We start from the raw sequence: 23,630 nt of genomic DNA, 5'->3' as shown, positions 1-23,630 counted from the left end.
GCATTGAAAGAAGGCTCAAGTGGAACGTCTCCCACTTTCTTGCCACCATGCACGTCCACCAGAACCCTTCCACAACTCGGAGCCAGCCCCACGCGGAGGACTTCCCGCGCCACCCAGACACCGGCTAACAGGGCCGCCACGCCCTGCCTCTGCCTTTCCCGCCCAGACCCCGTGTCTTCCGGAAGGGGCGTGGCCGCAGGAAGTTCTCGCGTTACGGAGAGGCAGGTATTTCCGGCTCCGGTATCATGGCAGGCTTCTGCCCTGAAGGCGCGCCTGCCGAGGCTGGCGGGAAGAGGCAGCAGTTCGGGAGCCGGTTGCTGAGCGATCCGATGCGGGTCTTCCACCACAATGCCTGGTAACGGCCCTTCCCCCCCGACCTGCGGCCCGCCCTCTGTCCCTTCTCCTCGGAGCGCTCCGAGAAGCCCCTCCCCGCCAGCCACGAGTCTGGTTGCCCTGTTCGAGGCGCTCCGTTCCCACGGGAAAGGCGCTCCGAGGCCAGCTGCTCACCCTGCCCGCAGCTGGAACGTGAGGCCCCTAAGCTGCCTGTTTGATTTTCCCAGGGACAATGTGGAGTGGTCGGAAGAGCAGGCCGCAGCGGCGGAGAGGAAAGTCCGGGAGAACAGTACCCAGCGGGTTTACCCGGAGAAGCAAGGTGCGCCCAGGGCGACCCTCAGTAGTGTATCCACGGCCAGCGTGCTGCTGGACGCACCCTCCGGGAGGCCAGAGAACCGAGGCAGCCAAGGGCCTTTGTTACTGGACTCGGGGGTAGAACGGGAGAGGGAGGGGACGTGCAAGGATACACCGGTAAAATCTTGGCAGGGCATAGAGGGTGCTTTATTTTGGGTTGATATTATTTTCTAGTGTCTAAATTTTTAGTTATGTTGACTAGACCCTATGGCAACCGCCCTACGACTGTCTTAGAGGATGTATTTTCCACATGATTACACTTTGCCTGAGGAAATATTACTATTGAAGCTACTTCCAAGTGGTTAGATTCTTAATGTTGTTGGAGGAGGGAACTAATGACTGATGAATTATATGGCCTTTTCTTGTGTAACTGGCTATGAAGGTTTAGGGCTTCTGCCAAGGAAAGATGGATGAAACAATGGAGATAGGCCTGGCTAAAGAAAAAGAGACCGCTTCTGGAGAGGTGGAGGATTTCACTGCCAAATATTCCTAGATACTAAAAATAGGATTGGTCCAGCCTATGTTCTGAGAGAGGATAGAAGGTAGGACTAGAAATTGGAGAGTAGTACCCACTGAAAGAGTTCTGTATAACAATTAGAAGATTCCAGGTACAAAATATTTACCCTACATAGTTTGACAGAGACTAGATCAAAACAAGTGGAAGTGGGAAGGGATTTTGAAAATCATGTGGTCCATTATCCTCTTTTTACAGTTAAAGAAACTGGGACCTCAGGACATTAAGTGACTTGCCCAGAGGTAAGCAGTTAGTGCTAGCAGTGAATGGAACTAAAATCCAATTTCTTAGATTTTTATTTTCCACTATGCTAGTCAAGGTCCTGTATTGGCAAAGAGAGAAAACTGAAATCTAGGGCAACCTTGATCACCTTCAACAACAGCTTTCTTTTAAATAGTCCACATTTTTTTAGTATATCCTGACCTTCTATCATCCAAAGATATTTTTTTTTCTTGTCAGCATTCTCTATTTTCCTTCCAGCCTTCTTTCCATTTTTAGTATCTAGTAGTAGTAGAATTAATTCCTGGGTTCCACACCCTAAAGAACCAGGAACAAAATAACATTTAAAGAAGCGCGCCCTGGCTGGTTTGGCTCAGCGGTTAGAGCGTCGGCCTGCGGTCCAGAGAGACCTGGGTTCGGTTCCCATGAAGGGCATGTACCGCGGTTGCAGTTTGTCCCTGGTCCTGGTTGGGTCGTATGGGTGGCAGCCACTTGATATGTCTCTTTCACATCGATGTTTCTCTCTCTCCCTCTCCCTCCCACTCTATCTGAACCAAAAATGGAAAAATGTCCTCGGGTGAGGATAAAAAAAAATAATAATAATAAAATAAATAAATATGTGCTACCTGTATTGGAACCATTGAGTTCTCATGGGGAACAACTGAAGAACTTGGGACATTGAGCTTATAAAAGAAGATCTAGAGGGGAAAAGAACTGCCCTCAAACACAAAAGAGTTGTTCTGTATGGCCCTGAGAAATGGTAAGACCTCTTGACCAGAGGTGATTAGACAGATTTTTTGCTAACATTAGAATTTTCTAATAGTTAAGAGCCATCCACAGATGTGGGAGAAGAATCAATAAGTAGTAAGTACCTTGGCAGAAGTTGGATTACGTGAAAGGACAAGTTATAGAGGAAATTCAACTATGATAGGTGGTGAGACTAAATGATCTCCATCTCTGAGGCTGTGGCTCAATTCTAATTGAGGATACTTTTAGTATAAAATGACATTCAATGGAGCAAGGTGATATTTGACATTAGATACAAATAAAATATTGAGAAATGGTTCTTAACATTTTTTCTTAAATATTTACAGTTGATTATGAGATCAATGCTCACAAATATTGGAATGACTTCTACCAAATCCATGAAAATAGGTTTTTCAAGGACAGGCATTGGCTTTTCACTGAATTCCCAGAACTGGCACCTAGTCAAAACCAAAATCACTTGATGGATTTGCTGTCAGAGAGTAAGCAGAATGAACTGCCTGAATGTAGGAATAAAGAGGACGGACCTGATTTAATAACAGAAGAACAGCACAAGTATTCTTCAGACGGCCTTGAGCATAAAACACAGACCCTCCCTGTGGAAGAAAATGTAACTCAGAAACTCAGTCACTTGGAAATCTGTACTGATGAGTTTCCTGGATCCTTAGCCACCTATCGAATACTTGAGGTAACCTTTCTTTATTTCCTGGGTAGTAGGGTTAGTAAAGTTGTAATGTGTACATGGTCAGCATAGAGAGGCTGATCACAAATTGACATATGTCTGATGAAGATTTGACCCTTATGTTGACCAGGAATCACCTCCATTTTTTAACTGAAATGCCTTAAATGCAGACCAAGATTTCTGGTGGTTGTAGCAAAGATAGATCACCTGAGGTGCTACCTGGGAACATCATACTGCTTTTGAAAGTTGTATGTCACCTTGCACCTGCCATCTGAAAAGAGTCCCAGGTCCCAAGACAACTTCTGTTACTTCTCTTATAATAATGATTATAAAATGGAGATGTTAGTTGGGATGGTGCCTGCTTCTTGGATGTGGGAGAATTCTTGTCTTCTGAGTTTTCATGGTGTTGTAGAGGCAAGGTAGACCAGGAAAAGTGTCTAGGTGGATACTGGCATGTAAATTCACAAATGGTGACTACATACTCCACTGGAACCTGATTAGTCGTGAAATTGAGTTTTGTGTCAACACCTTGTACCTCTTACTTTCCCTAAGCAGAATAGGACTCTTTCTCTGCCTCATAGTTTTATGAAGATTAGTTGAAATGATGTATATAACATAGCTAAGAATAGTGTCTGGCACATAGGAAGGCCTTAGTAAGTCACTGTTTTTATTATTACCACACCCAGCACTGTACTTAGGACAGTGTAATCACTTTTTCCTTTTCATGAATTTTTCAGTCCAGTCTATTAGAAATGATTTTCTATGGTATAGTGGAGCTCAGTAAGAAAATAATTCATCTAGAATTCAAAAAGTAAAAGCAACCCTGTCAACAATAAATAACTTTTAAAAAAGTAAAAGCAACCCATGCACTTTTTTCTAGACCAGCTCCCTTCTACTAATGAAAGCCCATGCTGCCTTTTTAAGGGTTTCTGAGGTCAAGGTCAGAGAAAGCCGTGGTACTGTTTATCTCTGGTCACTACATAATCCCTAATACAATTAGGCAAGATTATCTATTATTGATTATATATCTAGCTTCAGGTAATTAATTTGGAAAGTTCTGTGATTAATAGTTCATTTCTGTCTGCAGGTTGGTTGTGGTGTGGGAAACACAGTCTTTCCAATTTTACAAACCAACAAGTAAGTATGTTGTAAAGTTTAAATATATAACAGCAAAAAGGAGGAAAGCAGGGGTGTTGGTAGTCAAAAGTTTTACTGCATCAAATGTAATAATCGGGAACCATGGGTTACAGGAGATTTGGATTTCTACATTATTCATTTACGATTGTTTTGATTTAATCTGATTTATAAGTTACTTTGTCATGAGGGAAATTAGTGAGATTTAAACCTGTCACATTGCTAATATGTGGTATCTTTTATAGTTTAACCCTGTTACTCAGAATAGACATAATCCAGTTAGTAATGTGATTGTTCTGCTCTTTTTTTTCTGCTCATTTCAGTGACCCAAGACTCTTTGTTTACTGTTGTGATTTTTCTTCCACAGCTATACAGCTGGTCCAGGTAAGTATAGTGGTTCCTATCAGTAATTTTCACTGGTTAAAGGCAAAGGGTCTCCTAAAAATCATGGTTTCTAGCTATTTTCTTGTTGTACTGTGGTGTGAAAGTCAAAGATTTACTGAAACAGCCTGGAATAGAGGAAAGTGCCAAACGTAAATATGGAGTCTGCCACCTTCCAGCTGTAGAACTTTGGGCAGGTCTTTTAACCTCTCCAATTTTTTTTTTTAATCCTCACCTGAGGATATTTTTTCTATTTATCTTCAAATAGAGTGAGAGGAAGGGGGGAGAGAGAGAAACATTGACTGGTTGCCTCCTGCACGACCCAACCAGGGCTGGGAAACAAACCGCAACTGAGGTACATGCCCTTGACTGGTATCGAACCCGCGACTCTTTGGTCTGCAGACCGATGCTCTTATCTGCTGAGCCAAACTGGCCAGGGCTCCAAATTTATTTTTTAAGGATTGAAGTGAGATGACTTCAGGTTCTTTAAGTTATAAGTCACAGAAACATGTAGACAAACTCAATAAAGTGGAATGTCATAGAACCCAAGAACATGAAGTGTAGCCAGGACAGAAACTCAGCCCTGAAAAGGTATCACAGATACCAAGGCAGGTTGGCTGGCCAGTGAGATGTTGCCACCCTTTCTTTCTATCACTACATCTTCCTTAAGTTCACAGTGTCTTATCTCTCATTTCAGTGCCCCCTTGCTTTTTTAATATTTGTTTTCTCTTTGCAGACTAACTTTTTGTAGTAGGATTACCCTAGTTTTGCACATGGCCCCAGCATGCTTGCCCCTTCTAGTCCCTTGCAAGTCAACCCTGTTCAAGTGTTCTCAGAACCTCACCAGAATGACTGTGTCCCTTTCCAAAGTCTACAGAAAGAGTCTGATTGACCCAGCCCAGCTGATAATCTACTTGCTCCTTTTTAATTAGCTGTGACCAATGAGGAACAAAGTCACATTTTTTGGAGAAAAGAGACGTGCAAAGGGAAGTTACCCTGAAATGCATTTGTTATATGAAGTTAAATTTTCCACATGTAGCCTGGCTGGTGTGGCTCAGTGGATTGAGCGTCGTCCCATGCACCAAGAGGTCGCTGGTTTGATTCCCAGTCAGGGCACATGCCAGATTACAGGATCAATTCCCAGTATGGGGCATGCTGGAGGCAGCCAATCGATGTTTCTCTCTCATCAGTTTCTATCTCTTGCCCCCTCTCCCTTCTTCATCTCTATCTAAAAAATCAATAAAAACATATTTTTAAAAAAAAACTTTTTCCCCCACATTTAGAGAAATAGATTTCCCTAGAGACTTCTATGACCTATGTAATTTGCGGTAGTTAGATTGGGGGATTTATTTTATTTATTTATTTATTTAATCAATCCTCACCCGAGGACATTTTTGCATTCATATTCAGATAGAGCTAGAGGCGAGAGGGAGGGAGAGAGAGAGAGAAACATGGATGTGAGAGAGACACATCGACTGGCTGCCACCCACACGACCCCAACTGGGGCCAGGGACAAACTGCAACCGAGGTACGTGCCCTTAGCGGGAATTGAACCCTGGTCTCTCCAGACCGCGGGCCGACGCTCTAACCGCTGAACCAAACCAGCCAGGACAGATTGGGAGTTTTAAATCATGCTTTTTCAATACATTTTGTCTCTCTCCTTATGAGGTTTTTCTTTTCTCTCTTGGTCACTTACCTTCCTGATCATTTTCCAGCCCTCAGATCTAAGTCTCTGCATCAGAATGAAAGAGAAGAATCAGGAACATTTCATTTTAAAAGCACCATTTAGATTCCACTGGCTCTTCACTAGAATTGTTCCTGGTTCTTAGCCTTTGAGTAAGAATGTGCTGTGATGATTAGAGCTCTATCCATCAGAGGGAAGTAACTGATTATACTTAAAGCAAATTTAGCTTACCTTGAAACTCTGGACATCTTCTAACCCATGTGTTGTCTCTCTGTTTCAACTGTCTGCAGACAAATTCAGCATATGATTCTTCTCGGTGTTTTGCCTTTGTTCACGATTTGTGTGATGAAGATAAGCCTTACCCAATTCCCAGGGATAGTCTCGATATCATCATCCTCATATTTGTTCTTTCAGCAATTGTTCCAGACAAGTAAGTTTTGTAAGTCCCTTAACCAGTAGTGTAACAAAAACAAAACTTTAGTCAGGGACCTTGATATCAGAGTTGGGCCCTAAATAAAAAGAATGTTCTGATAGAAAGAAGCCACTCCATTTCCAGTAATAGAAGCATATCAAACATTTTTATAAATTTGTCTTGAAGTTCAACTTCTGTTTCAGCCTCTAAACACCTCTGCTTATTGACTTCAGTGGTTGGTTCTTCTTTTAATTTTTATGGTATAATATCCCGCAAAGATTGGGGGAGCCATCTTTAATGGCTGTGAAGAGAAATTCCTATTGCTAATCTCATAACACACTGTTTTAGAACTGTGAGTGCCACCACTGTCAGGTAACATCTCATTATTGGCCTTTTAAATGTTTTAAATAAACCAAGCCTTTTTTTTTTAATCCTCACCCGAGGACATTTTTCTATTTATCTTCAGGGAAAGAAAGAGAGAAACATCGACTTGAGAGGGACACATCGACTGGTTGCCTCCTGCACGAACTGCCCCCGGTCAGAATCGAACCCGGGACTAATTGGTCCACGGGCCGACACTCTACCAAACTAGCCAGGGCTAAACCAAACTTCTTCTTTTTTTTTTTTTTTTTTTTTTAATTTACTCATTTTAGAGGGAGAGAGGGGAAGGGAGACAGAGAGAGAAAAACATTTATTCATTGTTCCAATTATTTATGGACTCATTGGTTGCTTCTTGTATGTGCCCTGACCAGGGATCAAACTTGCAACCTTGACATATCGGGATGATGCCCTAGCCAACTGAGCTACCCAAGTAGGGCATAAACCAGGCTTATTAACAGCACACATTTTACAGTGAAGCTTCAATTCAGCTTTTCACTAATGCTTAAGTTCTTTGGAAAACTTGAGTACAATATAACTTCGTAAAACCAATTTAGATAAAAGACAGTACTCTAGCCCTGGCCAGTTTGACTCAGCAGTAGAGGCATTGGCTCTCAGACCAATGAGTCCCAAGTTTGATTCCAGCCATGGTCACGTACCTCGGTTGCAGTTCGTCCCCAGCCCTGGTCGGGGTCATGCAGGAGGCAACCAGTTAATGTGTCCCCCTCACATCAGTGTATCTCTCTCTCTCTTTTTTTCTCTCTCCCCTTTGTTCTCCCCTCTCTCTCAACCTGAAGATAAATAGGAAAAACAAAATATCCTCAGGTGAGGATTAAAAACAACAACGACAAAAAAAGATAGTACCCTAAAAGATACTGTTAAAGCCTCACAGACAAAGGCAACTCGTCTTCCTGGTAAAATACTGTCTCAAGGAAGCCGTGTTGGTTGGAGACCCAGGGGAGTGGATGATTTTCTCCAACCCATGTTTCCACTAGAATAGCATTAAGTCATCTGACCTGACAGGGATATTGTGAGTGTGCAGTAAAGGCAGATGCAGGACAGCCCAAAGCACCTGGCATGGTTCAAAACAGTAACTACAGAAGTTTATTAATTAATTAATTTATTTATTATTTATCCTCACCCGAGGATATTTTTTTTGCATTTATCTTCAGATAGAGCAGGAGGGAGGGAGAGAGAAAAACATCGATGTGAGAGAGATACATTGAGTGGTTGCCACCCACACAACCCCAACCAGGACTGGAGACAAACTGCAACTGAGGTACATGTTTTTAGTGGGAACCGAACCTGGGCCCCTTTGGACTGCAGGCCAACGCTCTAATTGCTAAGCCCAACTGGCCAGGGCTAGTAACTACAGAAGTTTAAATGCTACAAACTTTTAAAAACTGACGTGGACCGAAATGAAGCTATGGACCATTAAAGCTATTCAATAGTTAAATAAACTATCAAAAATTTGTAACATTTATACTTTTGAAGTTAGAAAAGCTGAAATCTGCACCGAACCTAAATGTGGAAAGTGCAGTAGGAAATGTGAATCACTCTGCCCATAGTTACTCATTTGCATACTGACTTTCTCCCCCATGTAAATTGTAAGTTCTTGAGGTTCAGTCTTTATTTAACAGATGGAAAGATCTGGTCTCTGCATTCAAAGAGCTTGGGCCAAGTGAGGCAGGCAGATGAGTTCACTGGCAGTCCCACAGCAGGTGACCAAGGCTCCCATGAGAGCCCTGGGAGCACAGAGCAGGGACTTCCTCATGAGGCAATCCCAGGAGGAATAGGAAGTGATCCAGGCAGAGTATGTCACATTCCCTATGGTGGAGCCCTAAGACAGAAGCAGGTTATCCTCAATTGTGAGCAGGCCCCAGAAGGCACATTAGAAATTTGGATGTGTGCTCCCATTCTAACTAAAGCAAGGACAGAGGATCTAAGAGTTCAGGGTTAGGAACTCCACTGGCTTTTCAGAATATGCAACAAGGAAAAGGAATCCTGTCCTTAAAGAGACTTGATCTTCATTCCCTGTTACCCCACAGGATGCAGAAGGCTATCAACAGACTGAGCAGGCTCCTGAAACCTGGAGGGATGATGCTTCTGCGAGATTATGGCCGCCATGACATGGCTCAGCTTCGGTTTAAAAAAGGTATTTTGCTACTATAATCAAAACAATGGGTCTGGCCAGTATGGTTCAGTGGTTGAGCACTGACTCATGCACTAAGAGGTCGCCGGTTCGATTCTCGGTCAGGACACATGCCCAAGTTGTGGGCCCAGTCCCCAGTGAGGGGGCATGCAGGAGGCAGCCATTGATGTTTTCTCTCATCGATGTTTCTCCTTCTCTCCCCCTCTCACTTCCTCTCTCTAAAATCAGTAAAGGAAAAAAAAAAAGAAAAACAATGGTTTAGCCATCAGAATAGACATTCAAATCAGTGGAACAGAATAGACACTCTAGAATTATAGCTTCATAGATAGAGCCACTTAATATATGACAAGGGTGGTCTGTTTTTGAAGACTTGTATAATCTAGGTATTAGGGAGGTCTTTTTAACCAAAACAGCTACTTTTTAAAAGAGCTGTTTTTAGAAAAAGACATTTAATTACATAAATAATTTTAAATGTGGTGGCAAACGATGCCATTAAAAAGTTAAAAGACGCCCTGGCCGGTTTGGCTCAGTTGTTAGAGAGTTAGCCTGCGGTCCAGAGACCCGGGTTTGGTTCCCGCTAAGGGCACATATCTCAGTTGCAGTTTGTCCCCAGCCCTGGTTAGTCATGCAGGTGGCAGCCACTTGATGTGTCTCTTTCACGTCGATGTTTCTCTCTCCCTCCCACTCTATCTGAACAAAAAATGTCCTCGGGTAAGGATTAAAAAAAAAAAAAGTTAAAAGACAATTATTTTCTGTGCATAAAACAGATAAAGATTTAATATCTGTGCACTTCAAGGGACTCTTGGCAAATTGATAAGGAAAAGTTCAGTGACCCGCTCAAAAAACAAGGAAGGAATATTTTAGAGTTGATTCACAGAAGAATGTATTCAAGTGGCCAAAAACAAAATTTCAAGGCAATAAAAACAACAATGAAATACCTATTGCTAGCCAATTCAAAGAAAGAGATATGTTTCTCCATTACTGTTAAAACATGAATTGTTATGGCCTTTTTAAATGCCCTATATTAATCTATTCAGTCTAACAGTTCTTTTGGGAATTTTTCAAGAACCAGCCCATAATATATACATAAGCAAAATCTTGGAAACAAAATGAATGCCTCTGTATAGGGGAATATAGTGCTTGTCACGTGAGATAGACCCAATATTGCTGGTCTTGGGTGTGGGGGAGGGGGTTCTATTATATTACCAAGTGAGAAAAGCAGTACGCAGATGAGTATTTCAAACTTGATCCCACATGTAACAGTAGCTGGGGAGAAATACGTAAGTAAGTACAGCAAGTAAGATTATGTTGACATTCAGAAGGTGAAGGATTACACACCAGGGTGTTAAATTGGCATCAAGTCAGGGTTTAGCAGCAAAGGGAGAGCTTGTCCAAGATAAGAACGGTATATGTGTTATCATATTTATGAATATGTATGTGTAGACACATGGAGAGACATTGAAATAACAGTCACCAAAATGCTATTGGTGGCTGTCTAAAGTTTCTTTTCCTTAAACTTAGCTTTATTTATTTGTTTATTTATTTATTTACAAAGAGTATATGGTATTTGTTTAGTCAGGGAAAGGGAGGAATGCAACCTGTTTCAGTGTGAAACAGAACTCTAGAACCAGGGGGCTGATAGTTGCATGTGTTACCTAGCCTGCAGCTTAATTATTCCCCTTGGGCTGCTGGTCTCCAAAGCACTACTCCTTTGTAGGAGAGAAATTGCAGGTTCCTGCACAGTACCAAGTATAACCAAGAAAGAATTCTGTTCTCTGCCTAAGAAGATGGTCTATGAAATGCATGTGATTGACAGTGAAATTCCAGAAAGTGCTCTAAAGTTTCTCTGATTTTTGCCATATCACTCTGCAGGTCAGTGTCTATCTGAAAATTTCTATGTGAGAGGTGATGGCACCAGAGTTTACTTCTTCACACAAGGTATGAAAAGAACAATCATCTTCATGCTAACACTCCCAAAGTGCTATATTAAATGTTCCTCGGTGGACTTTTAGAAGTAAGATCATGAGGCCCTCCTACCTTTTACAGCCTTTTCCTGCCCTTCCCTGTCCCTCACAGCCACCCTGGACCGCTCACTCTTCTCCAGATAGACTCAGCTGGTATGCCTTCAATCCTCCGCCTTGTCCTGCTGTCTGTCCTTCCTTTCTGTCACTTTGTTCAAAACAGGAAACTAGCTGTTTCACCCTCTATGCCGGGTTGTGCCTTAGGTGCACCTGAGTTAGGGTGAACTCACTGTTCACTGGGTTCCACATACCACCCCGAGCTGCTCTCCTTGCCCCGCTGCAGGTTTCCTCTCAGCCAGTGCCTTAAGAACACTCCACTGCTGGACCTTTGTCATGTCACATACGTTTCTGTACCTTTGGTTAAAGTGGTGGAACCTCTCCCCTTAAAAAAAGGTTTTCACATACATATATGTAGATTTTTCACATGTAATTTTAAGGTGTTCACAGAGCCCTTCATGAAAAATCTTCCTTATCAGCTGGCTCTTAGAGAGGCTCTTCCTTGGGTGCCAGGCCGCCCTTCCCAGGTGGTTTGGCTTCCCCTACCTAAACATGAACTTGCTATTTCCAAGCCACTGCTGCATTTATAATTAAACAGCCCTGCTGAGGCCACTTAAAATATATAAATAATGACAGCAGTCTCAAGGAGCTCCATTTAACATAGGTAGACATTATACTCTTTCTTCTGGGGAACATATATAAACATCTCTTTTCCAAACTAGATGAACTGGACACACTTTTCACAACTGCTGGACTGGAAAAAGTTCAGAACCTGGTGGATCGCCGACTTCAAGTGAACCGGGGGAAACAGCTGACAATGTACCGAGTTTGGATTCAGTGCAAATATCGAAAACCTCTTCTGTCCAACACTGGCTCCTGACTTTTTTAAAAAAATTTTTTCCTGTATTGATTTTAGAGAGAGAGGAAGTGAGAGGGAGAGAGAGATAGAAACATTGGTGAGAGAGAACATCGACTGGCTGCCTCCTGCATGTCCACCACTGGGGATCGGGCCCACAACCTGGGCATGTGTCTTGACTGGGAATTGAACTGGTGACTTCTTGGTGCAAGGGTCAATGCTCAACTACTGAGCCACACAGGCCGGACCTCCTTGGCTTTTTTAAAAGAACTTCTACAAATGGTGTCTTGTTGGACACTTCAAGGAATCAAACAAACTTGAGCCTTGAACCAAGGAAAAATTACTTTTTATCAAGATTTTAACAATCATGCTGTATATTTGCAAAGCCCTTTAATGTATACTTTTCTCCAGCTTTTTCTTACTTTGAGATCTCAATCTTTCTTGCTATTTTATACTATCTTAATAACTGAAGTATTCATGGAAATTAGGAATTTTAAAGGCATCAAGAGTTTATTTCCATGTGAAAGTATATATGATAGTGTCATTTGACTGTAAAGTTCATTAAATTATTTGGGAATTCAAATACCTGGCTTCAAGGTATTTTAAGTACTTTTCCCCTTTTCTAAGTAACCTGTGTCTAAAAATTAAAAGGATCTTCACTTTTAGCAAATTTGCCTAATTTTTTTTATTATGCCCCTAAATGTTTTACACAAAAGGAATTGAGAGAACTTTCTTTTAGTCACATCACTTCACTTCTGAATGTGCTTGTCATCAGTGTTGCTTTTTTTATGTTCTGTTCTGCTTTTTTTTTTTTTCAGTTATTTTATGTTTCTCATAGTCCATGAGTTATTAATTTTACCACATAAAAAATTTCAGTTTTTTTTTTCCTCCTTCTTCATTGATTTGAGAGAGGAAGGGAGAGGGAGAGAGAGATAGGAACATCGATGAGAGGAACATCAATTGGCCGCCTCCTACATGCCCCTCACTAGGGATGGGGCCCACAATCTGGGCATGTGCCCTGACCAGGAATCAGACCAGTGACCACTTGGTGCATGGGTTGATGATCAACCACTGAGCCACGCCAGCTGGGCAAAAATTTCAATTCTTGATTCCTACATTTTGTAGTTTCAACTAAAACTTAGATATTTTCATAATTTTTTTTATTATTTTAGTTATATATGTGAAAAGACAAGATATGTATATACGTGTGTGTGTGTGTGTGTGTGTGTGTGTGTGTATATATATATTTTGTTGTTAATTCTCACCCGAGGATATTTTCCATTAATTTTTTTTTAGAGAGTGGAAGAAAGGGAGGGAGAAAGAGAAAAACATGGATGTGAGAGAGACACATTGGTTGCCAAGTTTTCCCAGTAGTCCCGGTATATCCTATATCACTTTTTGTTTTTTATAAAAAAGGCCATTTTGTTGCATTTAGTAGTCATGTCTCAGGCCTCCTTCAAGCTTATTAACATGACCTTGACATTTGAAGATGTCAAGATAGGCTATTTTGCAGACTGCTTATCAAATTTGGTTTGTTGGTACACCCTCATGATTTGGTTCTTCAAGTTCTACCTTTTCAGCAGGGATATCAGGTGGTGCTGTCCTCCCATTGCTTCCTGTTGGGATACATGCTTTTGAATTACTCCATTGGTGATGTTAACCTTGATCACTTAATTGAGGTGCTGTCTGCTGGGATTCTCCACTGAAAAGTTACTAGTAAGCATTTTGTAGGGTAATGCTTTGTGACTATAAATAACCTGTTCCTCACCAAAGTTGACCCTCTGCTTTCAGTATCTTGCTGTTTCTTGCCTGATTACTACTCCGATGGTGGTCACACGGTGTTTTCTAATCCCATTACCTCTGCATTGGGGTTCTATACAGAAGACTTTCTTTTCTCATCCTTTACTTAATGTGGACTCCTGGGTTTCTTTTTTATTCAATGATTATATACTATCATTATTTTAATGCTCTTACTGTCCCAGATTTGGCCAGCGGGAACCCCTTCAAATGCTTCTGTAACATTTTGACCTGTGCCCATTATTCTTGGAGTACTTCAAGCACAGATTGTTGTAGGCTCATCGTGTACTTGTTCTGCCACAGTCTGAATCCAACATTTCCCCCCACGGAGTTATGTTTCTTTACTGGAGAAAGGTATTTAGAAACCAACCTAAGTGTGTTCATTGCTATTGGGGTGTTCCTGTTCCCAGGCCACTTAAGCAGATGGAATTGAGGGCTGTATGTATGTATGTATACATACACTTGCATCTACCTTTGTATAAATGCATATATTGAAAACCATCATTTCAGATCAATACCTTTGATTCCAACCCAACACCACAGAATTCATTTTGGTTTTGATTTTCCCCCTCTGTACTTGTGACTCCTTTTTCTAATAATTCCAAACTCCCATGATCCTCATTGTATTGGGCCAATTCCTTCCTACATAACCATTCTTTTACCACCACCCACACATAGATGCCCTTCTCAGATCTTGGGCTCTGTCACTCCACTCTAAGCCATTGTTGCTACCACTTCCTTATGTAGACACCCTCCTCACCCTGCCCTGCACCGGTATCTGAGTGAGGCCACCACCCCTCTGCCGCTGTGCTAACATCTACCTTGCTTGTCTTCACCTAATGAATTTTAAAAGGTGGGACCTAAGAGAGCTCCTAAATTTTCCACTGCAATTAATTTATTTAAAAGGCAAAGGCTGAGTCACTGGAATGGTATTTCGTTTATCTTTTGAAATGAATAGATACATTAACTCAGTGGTCTGCTAAAGACCCTCCTTGCATCTCTGAAGTATTTCAAAGCAACAGGAACAGTTCTGTGTTTAATTTTTTTTTTAATCCTCACCTGAGGATATTTTTCCATTGATTTTTAGATTGGGTGGAAGGGAGGGAGAGAGAGGGAAAAATCATCAATGTGAGAGAGACATTGATTGGTTGCCTCCTGCAAGGCCCCAACCGGGGCTGAGGATTGAACCTGCAGCCCAGCTACGTACCCTTGACCGGGAATCAAACCTGTGGCCCCTCAGTCCTTGGACTGATGTTCTAACACAGCCAAACTGGCCAGGGTTTAAAGGTTTTTAAAATTGATTTTTAGAGAGTGAGAAAAACACCTATATGAGAACATAACGTCATCAGCTGCCTCCTGTACACTCCTGATCGAGCTTCAACCCAGACATGTGCCCTGACCAGGAATCAAACCAGCAACCTTTTGGTGCACAGGGTGACATCCGACCAAGTGAGCCACACTGGCCAGGGCAATAGGAATAGTTTTTATTCCATCTTCCTGGCACCTGACTTGGCCTTTGACTTAGGTAAAGCAAATGAGCCTTTTCCTGCCCCCTGCTCCCCTTTCTTCTCTGCCATCTGCCAAGCTTTTCCTTTGCTCTCTGACTTTTTGTCAGACTAACTTGAGCTCCCTAAGGGACTTTGCATAATTTTTCAGCCCTGGAGTTGCTAATGATGAGCAGAGGACAATTAAACATGGTCAGGGTAGATTCAAGTATGACCTTAGTGCCACTCAAAAAAAACCAGACTGGATTACCAGGCTGACTCCAAATGGCATCTTTTGATATTTTTAATGCAGAAAAAAGTGCTGCGTTGGCTGGGAAGGTAGCTTCCACATGTCAAACTGCTCAGGAAGTTGTGTGGTTTACATTCGAGTCTAATAGAGAAGTGTTTCTGAAACTGATCTTCCTAAGTAGTGTTAATTTGGCTGAGGAGATCAAATTCAATGTTGTTTGAAAAATGAGGGACAATTTAATTTGAAACAGGTGCACTGGCGATATTGGAGTGAAGCCATGTTCCTGAAGGTGGTGTCCAGGGTCAGGGTGTAACATGAATACCCAGAGAATACCCTTACACCACAAAAGTGATTCATCTCCGATTTTGTGTACTTTATTCTGAGTCTGGCCTCTGCTAATACCATTTGCAATGGGTTCGCTACCTGCCTTCATGTAAATTCATACTCTTGGGTTCTGGTTGGAAAATTAGGGCTTTGGAACCTTAGTAGGAAAGGAAAATCATGTACTAAAACATCCTACTTTCCTCTAATTGATTCCTCTCTCTGCTTAAAGATGTTACTTTAGTAATAGTGGAGAGTTCTATCTGTGGCTTACACGATGAGCTCAGAACAAACGGCATCTTTCACTCTTCACAAAGGCCTGTTCTTTGGTTTGTGGCTGCAGCTGCTATTTTCAGAGCTCGGCTGCATCAATGGATGACAGATTTTTGTATGTTTCTTAATTTTGTGTGCAGGTTATGATTTGAGAGGTGGAAGAAGTCCTGATGGTGAATTTTCAGGTAAAAACACTGAAATGGTAGATAACAGCCACCTCACTTTATTTCAGTGAATTTCTAGGTTCAAGATTGGACGTTGTCTCTTGACTATAGTCAGTGGACTGTACTATGTGATCAAGTTACAGGACAAATAGCCACAATCAGATCCTGTGCTGCATTGGGGGACCCTAAGACACAATAGCCAGAAACCTTGACCAAAAGCTCAAGTTTGGCATCTTATCCCTGAGGTGAGCCCCAAATTGTATTCATTCATTCATTCCCTACCTTTCTTTCTCTGAGTTTGGATTTTTTTTTTTTTTTTAATCCACACCCGAGGACATTTTTCCATTTTTTGTTCAGATAGAGTGGGAGGGAGAGAGAGAGAGAGAAACATCGACGTGAAAGGGACACATCGAATGGCTGACATCTACACAACCCAACCAGGGCCGGGGACAAACTGCAACCAAGGTACATGCCCTTAGCAGGAACTGAACCTGGGTCTCTCTGGACCGCAGGCCGATGCTCTAACCGCTGAGCCAAACTGGCCAGGGCTGAGTTTGGATTTTTCCATGGAAACTTAAAATGTCCTTAGAAAGAATCATATTTATTTTTATTTTTTTACTTTTTTATATGTTTTTATTTCAGAGAGAGGAAGGAAGAGGAAGAGAGAGATAGAAACATCAATGGTTGAGCCTTGACCCATGCACCAAGAGGTCACTGGTTCGATTCCTGGTCAGGGCACGTTTCAGGCTTGATCTCCAGTAGGGGATGTGCAGGAGACAGCCAATCAATGTTTCTCTCTCATCAATGTTTCTCTCCTCACTACCTCTCTCTAAAAATAAAAAAAATATATTAAAAATAATAATAAATACACCAGGGCCCAGGAGCCCAAGAGCCAATGAAGAAACTGCTGAGCAGATTTGTAATAACACTAATGGGCATTTGTTGAGAATGTAATGCTCTTTAAAAAGGTTTTCATATATTTAATCCTCACAGTGCCCCTGTGAAATATAATTATCTCCATTTTACAGATAAGGAAATCTGAGGTTCACAGAGGGTAAATGGTTTACCAAGGTCAGACCCTAGTGTTGATTGTTAAGGCAGTTGCCTAAGATTAAGGAGGATTAATTTGATATAAATGATACTTGGCATAATATACAGATTTCAGCATTCTTGGCTCCACCCAACTTGACCTGCCCAGAATACAGAAAGCGTTACACCTGCTCAGAGGTTCGTCCTGTCGTGGTGTGGTGGGGAGAGAGGGGGAGAAATGGCACTGGCTCCTGCCCACACTCCCCACCAAACCTTCCAAGAAAAAAGGAAAAACTACAACTATCAGAAGTGGAATACAATCATCAAGAGTCCATGAAATCAGCTACATAAATTATGTTAGTTTAGCAACATCGTACAAACCCAACATTTTCTTCAAAATAGATCATTTTAAGCCACCACCTTTACCCTGTGGTGGGGCCCTGCCTGTAAGGCTCAGCTCAGCCTGGGGTGAAAGGAGGGCCTCGGTTCTGCCGCCAGTGTCACAGGCTGTGGGTCCTGTTCAGTTGCACAATGCCAGGCTCTCAGAAGGACCCACGCTAGGCTCAATGCTCTGCTGTTGCCGTCTTGATATTGATAATTTTAATCTTCACCCAAGGATGTTTTTATTGATTTGAGAGAGAGAGAGAAACATAAATCCGTAGCCTCCCATACACACCCCACCTGGAACTGAACCCACAACCTTTTGGAGTACAGGACGATGCTCCAACCAACTGAGCCATCCAGCCAGGCTCTTGCTGTTTTAAGAAAGGGCCCATAAATTGTGTAGCCAGCCCTGCTGCTGCTGCTTTCTTGCTCCTTCCTCCATCTTTCTCCTTCCTTAGGAGAGTGTCTTCTCTGGACTTTTTTTTTCTTTATTGATTTTTAGAGAGAGAGGAAGGGAGAGGGAGAGACAGAAATATCAATGAGAAAGAACCTCGATTGGCTGCCTCCTGCATGCCCCCCACTGGGCAGGTGCCCTGACTGGGAATCGAATCAGCAACCTTTTTGTGCATGGGTCAATGCTCAACCACTGAGCCACACCAGCTGGTCTATTCTTGACTTTTATTTTTCCCTTCCCACCTCACAGCTGACCCTTGGCTGCCCTGTATTGGACCTTCTTGCCCAGGACAGGACCCTCTGCACACCTTTGGCTCTTCCTGCCTTTCCAAGCCCCTCTCCTCTCCCATCAGGCGGGCCTTTCAGACATGCCAAGCCTGAATCCCTCAGGACTTGCTGCTCTTGCAGGAAAGGCCCTGCATGTTCCCCATTTCTCATGGTTGGTACCTTTTCCTCAGGCAAGTTTCAGCTCAAATAGTCCTCCTCTTCCCCGAGTCTTTCTGATGATACCCTTGACCAGTGTCTCCACTATCCCTCTGAACCCTCTCAGTGCCTTCAGTCGTACTACATTATGTGGCTTTATCTTCCTCACGACACATAATACTGTTACTATCTGCTCCTGCCTCTAGACTGTAAGCTCCTTGGGGTGAGGACTTTGTTTAGTTTGTACACAGTTGTGTCTTCAGTCCTTACAGTGATGTCTAGCACATAGTCAGTGCTCAATAAATTTTACTGGGTAGGTGAGTACTTAGAAGGTCACCCAGAAGCCACCAGTACTCAGATAATTCCCAAATCTATGACAAGCTAAGGATCTCACTTAACTCTTGAACTAGTTTATCTAAATACTTTCTTGATAGCTCTCTCCCCTGGAAGGCCCTTGGACACCTCAGACTCAATCTGTCTAAAGCAACTCATAAGAGCACAGGCTGGGGTTGAAATCCTAGAGTTGCCATTTTATTTGTTCTCTATGCCACCTTGGCCCAGTTACTAAACTCCTCTGATTTTCTGTTTCCTTAACTATGAATTGGATATAAACAATAACAATAATGCCCAGCCATTGTGGCTCAGTGGTTGAATGTCAACCATGCACCAAGAGGTCGCTGGTTTGATTATTGATCGGGGCACATGCCCAGGTTGTGGGTCAGATTCCCAGTGGGGGGGGGGGGACATGCAGGAGGCGGCCAATCGATGTACTCTCTCATCGATGTTTCTACCTCTCTAAAATCAATAAAGAAAAAATAAATTAAAAAAAATTTAACAATAATCTAGCAATTCTAATGGCCCCCATAATACAATCCTACCTCCTTGCAAAAAAACAGCATCAAATGCCAACCTCTCTGGGTTACTCTATATTTACAAGACTCACTTGTGTAAGACATACTTTGTTATATGTTGTGCATTTAGCAGATGGATCAATGGTATGTCTCTTGGTGACTTTTGCCTGGAGAGAATAAAGACATGTTACTGAGTGAGTCTTGATAAGATTGTAGCAGAAAACACTAATTTGCATTTCTTCTCTAAGGTCTCAAAGAGGAGGGAGGGAAGACCTTTGGGTTTATTTTCAATCCAGCAGAAAAATGAATATGATAATAATTAATGTGATAATGAAGGCAGCCTAGATTGTTTGTTTTTACACCAACAAGATTGTAAAATATATAAAAAGAGGAGAATAAAGGATTTTAAATATATACGTATTTAGTAGCCCAAACCCCATGAAAGTCACAGTGTGGCCAGACCCTCAGTGGGCATTAGCCTCCCAGAGAGAGGGGCAGAGTTGATGGAGTTAGATATGGGTGAATGCTTCTCTCCACCTTCCCCAATGCCCAAGTCACGCTGTCTCACAAACATGTGGGAAGAATGTTGCGTAAAGTCTTTAACATTTCTATGTGCATGTGGGGCAGTCTAACTGTGGGAGAAATATCAGTAGGTAAGGAGTTTGGAATGGTGGCATTTAGAGTATCGAGGAATGAAATCCAGTCTTTACATTTATTCTTATGGACATAATTTCTTTGTTTTTTTTTGTTAATTTATATGTTTCTTGCTATGACTTGCATTTTCCTGGAGCACAGAAAAAAAGTATTTCTCAGGGAGGGTGTCAGAGAGCAGGTAACCCTCCAACAGGGTCTTAGAGGATAAAGGATTTTTCCAAATGGATGGGATGGGGTGATGGTATCTGGCCAAAGGGGTGGAATTTCACAAAAACCCATTTATAGTGAAGAGCAGCCAATGAACAGGATCACGGAAGGACCATGTGTGGGGCAGTTCTCTGAGTGTCTCATGAGAATTAGAATTGTCTCCCAATCTGTCCCTCCTAGACAGATATTTGGAGGCCTCAAATGCCATGCTGAGGAGTTTGGGCTTTATCCTGTAGGCATCAGAGAGCCAGTGTAGACACTGGAAAAGGTCAACAGAAAAATTACATGGACATTTAAGTCACTTCTGACAGCAATTCAGATGGAGAGAGAATCACAGGGGATAAAGGGGGAGGAAGGGTGTTAGGAGAAGGGCAGGGTCAGAGACCAAAGCAGGGAGGTCAGTGAGCAGAAGGTTCCACTAGTTGCAAGAAGACAGGATAAACCAATACTATGGAGGTGACAGAAAGGAGAGAACAGGGTGGGGCCACATGTAACCCACGCAATGGATGGGATTGTTGATGGGTATGAGGTGTGGGAGGCAGGCTGTGAAAGAGGAAACTGACAATAACCTTGAAGTTTCTGGCTTTCACCATGGGGGAGTGTTGATGCGATGATTAGGGCTTCAATGGAGGAGGAAGAGCTTTGGGAGTATGGAGGGAGCGTGATGAGCCACAAACAAGCTGTCATTGGAAACTGGATGGGGCGGTTCCCAGTAGGTGACTTGCTGCCAAGAGGCCAGCACACTGAAGACAGCAGAAGTGTAGAGAGACAGCATGTGTGGGGTCCATCGTCCACCCATCCTCCAAGAACTGCTCCCCCTTCCTGCCCTCCAATTCCAGAAAGAACCAGAAGGGCTCATGTCAGTCATGTTTCTGCCCAGCTACCTGCTCTGTGGCCACAAATGATTGGACAGGGGTGTGCATGTGACACCGTCTAAGCCAATCAGAGCCCTTCCGGGGACATCACTGAGAGGGCAGCCATGACAGCGGCCAAGGATCCTGCAGGCACCACGTCGCGGGGGAAGAGCATTGCAGGCCGAGGCGAAAGCTAGTACAACAGACGCCCCCGGGCCAGTGTCAGGCCACCGGAGAGAATGGTGGACTAGGGCCTTATAAGCCTTCCTGTGCTGGTGGTTTTCTCATTACAGTGAGAAGCTGTTGAAGGGTTTAAAGAGGAGTGACCCCATGTGGGTGATATTGTCAAAGATTAGCGCAGCTGGAAAATGTACTGTGGGGGTAGGGCAAGGGCGGAGAGCAGTGTGGAGACGCCTGCAGTCTCCAGGCAGCTGGTGGGGGTCCCGAGGACATCCGTGGTGGTGGTGACGATGGAGGAAGCAGCGTCCAGACAGGACTCAGTGGTGGCGGGGGCTGGAGAGGGAAGGATGGAATCACAACAGGTGGCGGGTGATGGTGATGGTGTCACTGAGATGGGAAAGAAGGAAAGACATCGAGACTTCCGTGTGGACAGATTAAGTCTGGGATCCATGGCACATCCCAGGGAGATGATGAAAAGAAGGCAGTGGGGTGGTCAGTCTGGAGCTGGGGAGACAGGTCGGGGCTGCACGGCCCTGGGGGCTGGAAATGTGGGTGGCAGCAGCATACAACTGGTGTTAAAGCCAGGGTCTAGATGAGACCACCTGGGAGCCCAAGAGGAGGGGCCCATCACAAAAGCCTGGAGGCCCCAACATTCAGAGGACTAGTAGAGGGGAAGGAGCAAGGAAGGAGGGAGAAAACCTAATGTGCAGTGACTCCCCCGAGGCCCAGAGCACTAGGCCCTGGTTTAGTGCCTGCTGAGACCAAAGAGGGACGCTTTAGATTTGGTAATGAAGTTACTCTGACCTTGTACAATCTGGGTGGAGTGGTGATGTGGAAGTTAAATTGGGGCGGGCCTCATCTTGGACTGTAATCTGATTTAAAAATGCTGTGAAGGACATTTGGGGGGTAAATTGAGAAATCTGAAATGGACTTTATATTAAATAATATTGTATCAGCATCAATTTCTTGTGTGTGATAATGGCCTGTGTGTTATATAAGAGGGATTCCTGGTTCTTAGGAGCCACATGTAGTATTTAAGGGAAAAGGAGCAGGATGCTTGATACTTACCAGTGGTTCAGTAATAGCAACAAACTAAACATATGTACATACATATATTTATATATCTATTCTTTATATATAAATGATATTTACATGTATATAGGTATATTATCTAACAGAGAAAGAAAGTAAATGTGGCAAAATGCTAATTGGAAAATCTAGGTAGAGGGTCTTTCAATACTTTTTCAACTTTATTATAGGCTTAAGTTTGTCTTTAAAAAATGGGAAAAAATAAATTAGAGTGAATGGCAGGTGATGAGGATGTGGAACCAACATAGTTTTCAAGGCAAGAAATGGTATAGTAAGTAGCTGGAGGGGACTGTAAGGTCAAGGGAGGGTTTTATGCAAAATTTTAAAAAATGAGAGCATGTGTGCCCTGGCCGGTTTGGCTCAGCAGTTAGAGCGTCAGCACACGGACCAATGAGTCTCGGGTTCAATTCCGGTCAAGGACATGTACCTCGGTTGCAGTTCATCCGGGCCCTGGTCAGAGTCGTTTGGTCGTGTGGGAGGCAACCAGTCAATGTATCCCTCTCACGTCAATGTTTCTCCCTCTCTTCCTTTATCTCCCTCTCACTCTATCTGAAGATAAATAGAAAAATATCCTCAGGTGAGGGTTTAAAAAAAGAGAGAGAGAGCATCTGTGTATGCTGACAGGAATGTTCCCCTGGAAAGGGAGCGATTGGTGATGTAAGAAAGGGGTGAGAGGTGCGGGGCAAAATTCTTGGGCAGGCAGGTAATGTCCTGAGCACGTGGAGGGCAGCGTTTTGGCCTTGGGGGGACAATGTGCTGAGGTGGTGGGAGGTCCTGTCCCATGACTTCCATTTTCTTCAGGAAGTAGGACCTGAGGCTCTTGGCTGACAAGGGCCAGGAGGGCAAGTAGATTGGAGCATAGGACCAAGAAAAACCTGGTGAATTTGTTTTATGTTTAAGAACCGAACAAAGATTATTCATTGGTTTATGGAAGGAGCCAACAGAGAGATTTAAACCCTCACATGTCTGGGCCTCGGTTTTTCCATTTATAACATAAAGGGGTTGAACTGGGGGCTCTCAAAGGATCCTCTAAACCTCATGTGCCCTCAGGGTCCCTTTATGACACCTGGTGGGGAGCTTTGACTGAATAGCATGCATTTGAGTTGTTTAAGAATTATAGATAACTAGTAAAATGCCTAAGAGGTCTCTAATTGAGGGTAAAAACCAATATATACAGAGAGACACTTGAAAGGCAGGCTGCTTAAGGCTTCAGGGCACCCCAGGGAAATGAGGGGGTGGCCCGGAGGTCACTGGGGCTCTGAGATGCCTTGATGAGGCACCTTTTGGGTGAACACAGTATGAGGTCCCTTTGAGAGTCAATTCTGCTCCCTCCTG

The 23,630-nt window shown here is 43.1% G+C and overlaps 1 protein-coding gene across 8 annotated transcripts; it reads left to right on the top strand.

Annotated features, from left to right (window-relative positions):
• The first annotated feature begins 233 nt into the window (after nt 1-233).
• Nucleotides 234-16,399, top strand: METTL2A (methyltransferase like 2A). Of its 8 annotated transcripts, none has more exons than XR_004960260.1 (10): nt 234-355; nt 561-652; nt 2,515-2,873; nt 3,955-4,004; nt 4,325-4,385; nt 6,357-6,496; nt 8,905-9,011; nt 10,881-10,946; nt 13,466-13,598; nt 16,240-16,340. XR_004960260.1 is itself a non-coding variant. In XM_036267702.1 (9 exons), the coding sequence occupies exons 1-9, from the start codon at nt 246-248 to the stop codon at nt 16,248-16,250; spliced, it is 996 nt and encodes a 331-aa protein (XP_036123595.1). In that variant the 5' UTR covers nt 234-245; the 3' UTR covers nt 16,251-16,265. The 8 variants fall into 8 exon arrangements, 6 of the variants coding, with proteins under 6 accessions (XP_036123595.1, XP_036123594.1, XP_036123591.1 ...); XR_004960259.1 differs by having other exon boundaries at nt 13,463-13,598; XM_036267702.1 differs by lacking the exon at nt 13,466-13,598 and having other exon boundaries at nt 16,240-16,265.
• Nucleotides 16,400-23,630: the final 7,231 nt, after the last annotated feature.

This window comes from Molossus molossus, unplaced genomic scaffold (assembly GCF_014108415.1).
Source record: "Molossus molossus isolate mMolMol1 unplaced genomic scaffold, mMolMol1.p scaffold_m16_p_19, whole genome shotgun sequence".
NCBI classification, from domain to species: Eukaryota; Metazoa; Chordata; class Mammalia; order Chiroptera; family Molossidae; genus Molossus; species Molossus molossus.
This window is presented reverse-complemented; position numbering and strand designations above follow the sequence as displayed.